This window comes from Triticum aestivum, chromosome 7A (genome assembly GCF_018294505.1).
Source record: "Triticum aestivum cultivar Chinese Spring chromosome 7A, IWGSC CS RefSeq v2.1, whole genome shotgun sequence".
Taxonomy (NCBI): Eukaryota; Viridiplantae; Streptophyta; class Magnoliopsida; order Poales; family Poaceae; genus Triticum; species Triticum aestivum.
Genome location: NC_057812.1, coordinates 667,621,722 through 667,632,840, shown reverse-complemented (window position 1 = coordinate 667,632,840; position 11,119 = coordinate 667,621,722). Strand labels below are relative to the sequence as shown.

The window sequence follows — 11,119 nt, the reverse complement described above, 5'->3', positions numbered from 1 at the left end:
AATTACTCAATTTGGAGCTAAAGATGATTCAAGCTCAGTAGCAGTAAAGATGATTCAAGCCGACGACGTTGATAGGTCGATGTATTCTTCCTTGGTGAAGAAGATAAAGTATCTTGTGAGTCTTTGTAGAACTAGTATTACTCATATTAGTCGGTCTCAGAATAAAGTTAGTAATTCGTTGGCGAACTTTGCTCGTTTAGAAGGTAGGACTATGACCTGGCTAGGGTGCGGGCCACCTGAAGCTATTGAGCTGAACAACATTGATTGTAATTTTCTGTGATGTGAGTAGTACAAGTTTTACCCGCAAAACAAAAAAGCATCATCACCAAGTTGTTCATGTGCGACCGTTAGTTATCGTCCGCTCACCCGCAGGATAGATATCTCGGCTCGCGCTGAACTGGCGATGATAGCGTACTCCACCGAATACGCCTTCGCCCATGGTCACGTCGGCAGCGTTGGACAGACGGCCTCCGGCGACGGTTCCGGACGACTGGGACCTCCATTTGCGCCTCCGAGAACGAGTACGTGCTCCGGAGAGCGGCGCGAATCTCTGGGTATACCCCTCGGTGGCCGGTTGAAGGCGGAGCTCCGGCGAGCTTCTTCCTGGTGGTCGAGCAACGGCGAGCTCCTCAGCCTGGGTTCGACAACGTATCCCGCGTAAGATTTGGAGATTTGGATGTCGGGCTCTAAGTAGCAGAGGGCGTTGCCGTACGTGGTTGGTTCGGCAGATTATTGTGGCGAACTAGGGCACCAAGAACAGCTGCGAGAAGGCCGACGGCGAGGCAGGGCTGAGCTGATTCATGCTCTGGCCATGCGAGACACGCACAAAGCCATGCCGCTCGCATTCCCGCTGACCCAGAGCTCCCAATGCTCGCCACCGGGGGCGTCTTTTAGTAAAACCAGCTACATGGTGGGTGTAGGGAACTGATGGCCGGCGTGTGTGTGCGCTCCGGTCGATGGCGTCTGCCTTCGTGTGCTTTGTTCCTTGTTGCATGTTGGTGCGTCGGCTCCATGGACATCTACTCCCTCCATTCCCAAATATTTGTCTTTGTAGACATTTCACATGAACTACAACATACGAACGTATGTAGACATATTTTAGAGTGTAGATTCACTCACTTTGCTTTGTATGTACTAGTCACTTGTTGAAATCTTTAGAAAGACAGATACAGTACTATTTAGGAACAGGGGCGTAGCAGATAAGACTTGTCATTGGAATCCCTTCAAATCTTCACCTGCAAATAAGTACTAAAGGAGCGTCCATGGGCACCCGGAGTAACACAAAAGAGCTGTAGCCAAACTTATCAAACCACATGGACCAGCCACCCGGAGTAACCACAAGAGAGCTGTAGCCACACTCATCAAACCACCTGGAGCAGGTTGCGCACAACTCAGCAGAGTCTCATAGACACAAGAATGATGACCCTAGACAACAGTCTCCAAGAAACCTGACAAAATGGAGCACCACCGCACTTTGTGCTCCTCGCCTTCCTGTTACAATAGGTCGAAGATACAACGCAACAGATAACATCTCAACTCCAGTAAGATACCACACAAAGACACAACGCAGCAACCACAATGTGCCCCGGTTATCAGAGAACTCAGAGGAACACATGCAGGTAACCAGCCCACAAACAGCTACAGCAGGAGCACTACAACGACAACAAAGTGGCACTATCCCAAACATTTCGATGACAAAGCAAACCAGCAGTATGACATTCCAGCCACTTGCGACAGGAGACCCATTCATTTGCCTGATTAGCCGCTTTGGGTGTTGATGCCTATGTCAGCAGCACCAAATTCTTCTCTTTTAGTTCCCGCACTGCCTGAATATCCTTCTCGAGTGCTTCAATGGCAGTCCTCCAGGTCTCTGGGGTCTCGAAGAATATCCCTTCGATGCTGAGGAGCTCCCGCAGCTCATTATACTCGTCGCACAGATCAATGTATGTCTGGTCCAGCTCATCAAACTCCACATGTAGCAGCTGCGATATGTTTTGTGCAGTGAGCATAAATCGTTTGATCTCTTTGAGGTGTTTCGCCTTGGTCTTTGTCCCATGTGTCAAACCGTCGCGGTTGACACAGACCAGCCATCTCCCCAAGTCTCTTTTCCTGGCCTTCTCAGTGCTCAAATAGTTAGGACCAGTAACCCTATTTTGTGCATCCTTCCTTGACTCAGCGGGCGTAGCACGGATGAATTCCTCATTTACTGACAGCCATTTCAGCGAGCCCTCCTCCTCCACTCCTCCTTGATAAGGTAGCTCTCCAAAGAACTTTTGCATCTTATGCTTCATGTCTCTGGAGAGGGATTCGAAGTCTTCTCGGGACATCTGATTAACATAGACTCTTAGCCAATAGCGGGCTTCTGGGGATAAAAACAATGAATTGTACAGAAGACGCCAAAGTTTAGGTTCCGCTGACCGCATATTGTTGATGTATTTCTCAAGGTCCTTGGGGTAAGGGGTACCCACACCCAAAACTCTCCTAGCAATCGTATCAAGGACATCTCCACCCAGGTTCCAGTCCTGTATGAAGATTCCCTTCTTCTCAGTGGGGCCAATTTCTTCAGTGTCTATAAGAACAAACCTCCCTGAAGACCGAGAAATCTTTAAGTTCTCTAACCGGAGACGGTTGCCCAGTGTACATCCATGCAATTGATATGCTGCAATCAGCTCTGGCAGACTTCTGATGGTTTTCCCCGCTTTCCATGCAACCAGTGTCTTTCCTCTGGGTCCTCCAACGGTCTTCAAGAGAATATTGCCGTCTAAGGGTTCAAGCAGTGGAACTTCCTCCGTGAAATACTTGACCGGGCAAACTAAATCATTCACAAGCATCCTGTATAGAACAGAAAAACAGAGAAGTTATACACAAATTATAATCCTTTAGCAAAGGAAGTGAGTTAGCAATGCACAGTTCTAGTAACAAGCAGTGCACAGTTCTAGTACAATGACTAATTCTTGGTAATCTATGAGATTGCATAGAGGTAAAAAGGCATGCATTATGGAAACGTTGTTATATTCAAGCAGGACTGAACTGCATATATTACAATTGATGTCAAAACAGACTTGTACAAACTAATGTAGAATGAAATTTATTCCATTAAAAAGTGGAGACCGTGGGCAAGGAAAAGAAAAGTTGCTATGATTTCTTATTGCACGACCCATGTCATATATCGATAACTCTTCCAGTTAGCAGTCCGTACACATGTGAAAAAAAAAATCAGTACCCTCTAATGCCACACCCATTTTTGTAACTTGATCTTTGATACTCTCTTATAACACATCTAAAATGAAATACGTTTTGAATTTTGGACAGAGATGGGACATACTTAGGGCCTACATACAGTGATTTGTAGCAAAGGAAGTGAGTCTGCAATTACCATGGACTTGTTAGTTCCTTCCCTACTATTTTAGCCATTTCAAGAGTGATAATATTCTGTATTTTAGAACTAGCAAACATAATTCTAGGCATTTATTAGCTTCGTAAGCAGAGCTTTCCATGCTCTCTACTTTGTTCAGCTCTATGTCTCCATAGTGGTTACAGATTTGTTGAAACTGCAAAATGCATATTTATAGAACTAATCTGCTATTGCAGGTTTGTTTCATGCTATTATCAGCTGCTGTAAACGCACTTTTACAATATTAAGAACTAAGAATCATGTCTAGATGAACTCTAAACACAACTTCCTAACTGCTTTACAAGGAAATTACAAGAGGTGAAAGAATTACAAATAATCATTGGTCAGGAACTTACATCTTTTCACCGGGTAAACCATCGGATGTAGCAATCCATCTTTTGGACCGCCCAAACCTCTGAGCAGCCAGTGGAGATGACCTGTGAAATCCACTGGACTTGGGTGGGTGGCCCTGGGAAATCCTCCGAAATGAAGAGTATAAGATGCTGCCTCTCATGGTTACAAGACAGGTATCTGAAAAAGACATATGCAAATTATTAAAATCCTTGGACAGAACATGCTGTTGAAAAATAAACCATAGGTGCAAGTTGAATAAAAAACAAGATTTACTTTGCTGAGAGAATAATGATCAGGATATCACTAATCGTTAACTTATCAGCCAGCCTCAAAATAGAGATCAATCGCCTATCGGTCGACCATTTATCCGCCAGCTTTTTTGTAAATCCAAGATTCTAGCACTAGTATTGTAAACTACTCCCTCCGTAAAGAAATATAAGAGCGTTTAGATCACTACTGGTTTAGATAACTAAAGTAGTGATCTAAACTCTCTTATATTTCTCTACATAGGGAGTAGTATTCTAGTAAAATATGTTATGCAAAAACAATACAGGAGTAATGGACAGAAGCGATTAATCCTTGAAGATGCAGAGGGAGGGGTGGCGGCCGAGCTGCTGCTACTGATGGGGAACGGGGGAGGCTGGTCGAGGAAGGGGTGCCGGAGGAGAGCTGCTTATGGAGGAAAGGGCCGTCGTGCTGCTGCCTCCTGGACCTGGACGACCTGGGAGCTGCGTCGCTCGGTGCTCTAGCTGCTGGGGAAGACCTGCTGGGGATTGCTGGGGAAAAAATTGCACCCATCGGATAAGGCGGGTGCAAGTACGGGAAGATCCCATACCCGCGAACCCGCAAACTCATAAACTACTACATCATGTCAAGTAGATCCCATGGGTCATTGACTATTTGAGAAAAAACCCTAAGCTATCAAGCGCTAACTACATCCTATCAAGTAGATTTTCTGGCATCCGTCTCTTGCATGCGACCCCACTCGGGCGGTTGGAGCACATCCTCCTAGCCATCCTCCATGGAGACCGGCCAAGAGAACATGCGCAACACTCTGACACCGACGAGCTCCTTCATGCAACTCAAGTGGATGGAACCGGCAAGAGTGGTTATCATAGGACGACATGGATGTTAAAGTGTAGCTCTTTGCCTCCCTCCTCATGCCTCCAGCCAGCTTCAAAAGGGCAGATGTCTAGGCGCCAGGCGACTACATGGTCGTGGCTGCCCTGCACAATGTCCGGCTGCTCCTATAAGGAACACATGTGCTCCGCAAATGAAAAGGACGAAGCATACCAAGCGTCTAGTTTGGTGAATAATTTTGCACTCCACACATATAACCTTTTTTTTATTTCTAAGATGCATGGGTGTGGTTATGATTGGTCTATGAATGTTTATGATGTATGCATGGATTATTTGAATGTCTTGATGGTTGTTTAGTCAACTTTGAAAATGCTGGAATATAAATGATCAGATGATTATTTTTACCCGCAGGTATTACCCGTACTGTCGGTTTTCTAAGAACCTGCATATGAGTTGTGAGCAACAACTCTTTGAGAGTTTGGCGAGGGACTGAACACGTCCATTGCCCCAAGTAGCCCAGAACTGAAGCAACAACTTTTATTGGACCACGTCGGGCTGTTCAAGTAGCCCAGCATTCTCATGGTTACCTTCCATTGCCCCAAGTTCATTCACACACGACTTCAGTTTCTTATTGCCCTCTTCATCGATCATCTCCGCCTCCATCCGCTGACCCGACACAACGACCTTCTGATTCTCTCCCTCTGCCTTCCTCCCTTTCAGCCTCTTGAAACTACCAGACCTGTTTTTGTCACCCTCAACTTTGTTCTGCATACCCACACCCTCATCCCCTTTTGTCACCATTGCAACATCTACGTCGATCACCAAAGATCCCTGCATGGCCTCGGTTCCCCCGCCCTTGGCCTCATTTTGTTGTACCCGATAACCACAACCCAGTACAACTGCCGTTTGCATGGCCTTGGGGTTAGCGCTAATTGTTGGGGAACGTTGCAGAAAACAAAAATTTTCCTACGGTTTCACCAAGATCCATCTAGGAGTTCATCTAGCAACGAGTGATTAGATGCATCTACGTACCTTGTAGATCGCGAGCGGAAGCGTTCAAAGAACGGGGATGAGGGAGTCGTACTCGACGTGATTCGAATCACCGAAGATCCTAGCACCGAACGGACGGCACCTCCGCGTTCAACACACGTACGGAACAGCCACGTCTTCTCCTTCTTGATCCAGCAAGGGGGAAGGAGAGGTTGAGGGAGATGGCTCCAGCAGCAGCACGACGACGTGGTGATGGTGGAGCTGCAGTACTCCGGCAGGGCTTCGCCAAGCACTATGGAGGAGGAGGAGGTGTTGGAGAGGGAGAGGGAGGCACCAAAGATCAAGGTAAGAAGTCCTCCATCTCCCCACTATATATAGGAGGGCCAAGGGGGGGGGCGCCGGCCCTAGGAGATCCAATCTCCTAGGGGGGTGCGGCCAAGGGGAGGAATCCCTCCTCCCCAAGGCACCTAGGAGGTGCCTTCCCCTCCTAGGACTCTTCCTTTTAGGGTTTCCCCCACCCTAGGCGCATGGGCCCTAGGGGGAAGTGGCGCCCCAGCCCACTTTGGGCTGGATCCCTTCCCACTTCAGCCCATGGGGCCCTCCAGGATAGGTGGCCCCACCCGGTGGACCCCCGGGACCCTTCCGGTGGTCCCGGTACAATACCGGTGACCCCGAAACTTGTCCCGATGCCCGAAATAGCACTTCCTATATATAATTCTTTACCTCCGGACCATTCCGGAACTCCTCGTGACGTCCAGGATCTCATCCGGGACTCTGAACAACATTCGGGTTACTGCATATACATATCCCTACAACCCTAGCGTCACCGAACCTTAAGTGTGTAGACCCTACGGGTTCGGGAGACATGTGGACATGACCGAGATCGCTCTCCGGTCAATAACCAACAGCGGGATCTGGATACCCATGTTGGCTCCCACATACTCCTCGATGATCTCATCGGATGAACCACGATGTCGAGGATTCAAGCAACCCCGTATACAATTCCCTTTGTCAATCGGTATGTTACTTGCCCGAGATCCGATCGTCGGTATCCCAATACCTCGTTCAATCTCGTTACCGGCAAGTCACTTTACTCGTACCGTAATGCATGATCCCGTGACCAGACACTTGGTCACTTTGAGCTCATTATGATGATGCATTACCGAGTGGGCCCAGTGATACCTCTCCGTCATACGGAGTGACAAATCCCAGTCTTGATCCGTGTCAACCCAACAGACACTTCCGGAGATACCCGTAGTATACCTTTATAGTCACCCAGTTACGTTGTGACGTTTGGTACACCCAAAGAACTCCTACGGTATCCGGGAGTTACACGATCTCATGGTCTAAGGAAAGGATACTTGACATTGGAAAAACTCTAGCAAACGAACTATACGATCTTGTGCTATGTTTAGGATTGGGTCTTGTCCATCACATTATTCTCCTAATGATGTGATCTCGTTATCAATGACATCCAATGTCCATAGTCAGGAAACCATGACTATCTGTTGATCAACGAGCTAGTCAACTAGAGGCTTACTAGGGACATGTTGGTGTCTGTTATTCACACATGTATTACGATTTCCGGATAACACAATTATAGCATGAATAAAGACAATTATCATGAACAAGGAAATATAATAATAATGCTTTTATTATTGCCTCTAGGGCATATTTCCAACAGTCTCCCACTTGCACTAGAGTCAATAATCTAGTTACATTGTGATGAATCGAACACCCATGGAATTCTGGTGTTGATCATGTTTTGCTCTAGGGAGAGGTTTAGTCAATGGATCTGCTACATTCAGGTCCGTATGTACTTTACAAATATCTACGTCTCCATCTTGAACATTTTCACGAATGGAGTTGAAGCGACGCTCGATGTGCCTTGTCTTCTTGTGAAACCTAGGCTCCTTAGCAAGTGCAATAGCTCCAGTGTTGTCACAGAAGAGTTTGATTGGCCCCGACGCATTGGGTATGACTCCTAGGTCGGTGATGAACTCCTTCACCCAAATTGCTTCATGTGCTGCCTCCGAGGCTGCGATGTACTCCGCTTCACATGTAGATCCCACCACGACGCTCTGCTTGCAACTGCACCAGCTTACTGCCCCACCATTCAAAATATACACGTATCCGGTTTGTGACTTAGAGTCATCCAGATCTGTGTCGAAGCTAGCGTCGACGTAACCCTTTACGACGAGCTCTTCGTCACCTCCATAAACGAGAAACATTTCCTTAGTCCTTTTCAGGTACTTCAGGATATTCTTGACCGCTGTCCAGTGTTCCTTGCCAGGATTACTTTGGTACCTTCCTACCAAACTTACGGCAAGGTTTACATCAGGTCTGGTACACAGCATGGCATACATAATAGAACCTATGGCTGAGGCATAGGGGATGACACTCATCTCTTCTATATCTTCTGCCGTGGTCGGACATTGAGCTGAGCTCAATTTCACACCTTGCAATACAGGCAAGAACCCCTTCTTAGACTAATCCATATTGAACTTCTTCAATATCTTATCAAGGTATGTGCTTTGTGAAAGACCTATGAGGCGTCTCGATCTATCTCTATAGATCTTGATTCCTAATATATAAGCAGCTTCTCCAAGGTCCTTTATTGAAAAACTCTTATTCAAGTAGGCCTTAATGTTGTCAAAGAGTTCTATATCATTTCCCATCAAAAGTATGTCATCTACATATAATATGAGAAATGCTACAGTGCTCCCACTCACTTTCTTGTAAACGCAGGCTTCTCTATAAGTCTGCGTAAACCCAAACGCTTTGATCATCTCATCAAAGCGAATGTTCCAACTCCGAGATGCTTGCACCAGCCCATAAATCGAGCGTTGGAGCTTGCACACCTTGTCAGCATTCTTAGGATCGACAAAACCTTCCGGCTGCATCATATACAATTCTTCCTTAAGGAAACCATTAAGGAATGCCGTTTTGACGTCCATTTGCCATATCTCATAATCATAGAATGCGGCAATTGCTAACATGATTCGGACGGACTTTAGCTTCGCTACCGGTGAGAATGTCTCATCATAGTCAACCCCTTGAACTTGTCGATAACCCTTAGCGACAAGCCGAGCTTTATAGATGGTCACATTACCATCCGCGTCTGTCTTCTTCTTAAAGATCCATTTATTTTCTATGGCTCGCCGCTCAACGGGCAAGTCAGTCAAAGTCCATACTTCGTTTTCATACATGGATCCTATCTCGGATTTCATGGCTTCCAGCCATTTGTCGGAATCCGGGACCGCCATCGCTTCTTCATAGTTCGAAGGTTCACTGTTGTCCAACAACATGATTTCAAGACAGGGTTGCCGTACCACTCTGGTGCGGAACGTGTCCTTGTGGACCTTCGAATTTCAGTAGGAGCTTGATCAGAAGTATCTTGATCATCATCATTAACTTCCTCTCTAGTCGGTGCAGGCACCTCAGGAACATTTTCTTGAGTTGCGCCATTTTCCGGTTCAAGAGGTAATACTTCATCAAGTTCTACTTTCCTCCCACTTACTTCTTTCGAGAGAAACTCTTTCTCTAGAAAGGATCCATTCTTGGCAACAAAGATCTTGCCTTCGGATCTGAGGTAGAAGGTATACCCAATAGTTTTCTTTAGGGTATCCTATGAAGACGCATTTTTCCGACTTGGGTTCGAGCTTTTCAGGTTGAAGGTTCTTGACATAAGCATCGCATCCCCAAACTTTTAGAAACGACAGCTTAGGTTTCTTCCCAAACCATAATTCATACGGTGTCGTCTCAACAGATTTTGATGGAGCCCTATTTAAAGTGAATGCGGCAGTCTCTAAAGCATAGCCCCAAAAAGATAGCGGTAAATCGGTAAGGGACATCATAGATCGCACCATATCTAATAGAGTGCGATTACGATGTTCGGACACACCATTACGCTGAGGTGTTCCAGGCGGCGTGAGTTGTGAAACTATTCCACATTTTCTTAAGTGTGTGCCAAATTCCTGACTCAAGTATTCTCCTCCACGATCAGATCGTAGAAACTTGATTTTCCTGTCACGTTGATTCTCAACCTCACTCTGAAATTTCTTGAACTTTTCAAAGGTTTCAGACTTGTGTTTTATTAAGTAGATATACCCATATTTACTCAAGTCATCGGTGAGGGTGAGAACATAACGATAGCCACCGCGAGCCTCAACACTCATTGGACCGCACACATCAGTATGTATGATTTCCAATAAGTTGGTTGCTCGCTCCATTGTTCCTGAGAACGGAGTCTTGGTCATTTTACCCATGAGGCATGGTTCGCACGTGTCAAATGATTCATAATTAAGAGACTCTAAAAGTCCATCTGCATGGAGCTTCTTCATGCGTTTGACACCTATGTGACCAAGGCGGCAGTGCCACAAGTATGTGGGACTATCGTTATCAACCTTACATCTTTTGGTTTTCACACTATGAACATGTGTAGCATTACGTTCGAGGAAGAATAAACCATTCACCATCGGAGCATGACCATAAAACATATCTCTTATATAAATAGAACAACCATTATTCTCGGATTTAAATGAGTAGCCATCTCGAATTAAACGAGATCCCGATACAATGTTCATGCTCAAAGCTGGCACTAAATAACAATTATTGAGGTTTAAATCTAATTCCGTAGGTAAATGTAGAGGTAGCGTGCCGACGGCGATCACATTGACCTTGGAACCATTCCCGACGCGCATCGTCACCTCATCCTTTGCCAGTCTCCGCTTATTCCGCAGCTCCTGCTTTGAGTTACAAATGTGAGCAACTGCACCGGTATCAAATACCCAGGAGCTACTACGAGTACTGGTAAGGTATACATCAATTACATGTATATCACATATACCTTTTGTTTTGCCGGCCTTCTTGTCCGCTAAGTATTTGGGGCAGTTCCGCTTCTACTGACCATTTTCCTTGCAATAAAAGCACTCAGTCTCAGGCTTGGGTCCATTCTTTGGCTTCTTCCCGGCAGCTTGCTTGCCGGGCGCGGCAACTCCCTTGCCGTCCTTTTTGAAGTTCTTTTTACCCTTGCCCTTCTTGAACTTAGTGGTTTTATTCACCATCAACACTTGATGTTCCTTCTTGACTTCTACCTCTGCTGATTTCAGCATTGCAAATACTTCAGGAATGGTTTTTTCCAACCCCTGCATATTGAAGTTCATCACAAAGCTCTTGTAGCTCGGTGGAAGCGACTGGAGGATTCTGTCAATGACCGCGTCATCCAGGAGATTAACTCCCAGCTGAGTCAAGCGGTTATGTAACCCAGACATTATGAGTATGTGCTCACTGACAGAACTA

At 46.1% G+C, this 11,119-nt stretch overlaps 1 protein-coding gene across 1 annotated transcript; it reads right to left on the bottom strand.

The window, feature by feature from the left end:
* Positions 1-1,397: 1,397 nt before the first annotated feature.
* On the bottom strand, positions 1,398-4,478 carry LOC123149115 (uncharacterized). Its single transcript, XM_044568649.1, has 2 exons — positions 3,751-4,478; positions 1,398-2,832 (listed from the first exon to the last, which is right to left on the bottom strand). Exons 1-2 carry the CDS (start codon positions 3,936-3,938, stop codon positions 1,782-1,784), a joined length of 1,239 nt encoding a protein of 412 aa, XP_044424584.1. The 5' UTR covers positions 3,939-4,478; the 3' UTR covers positions 1,398-1,781.
* Between the last annotated feature and the right edge of the window lie 6,641 nt (positions 4,479-11,119).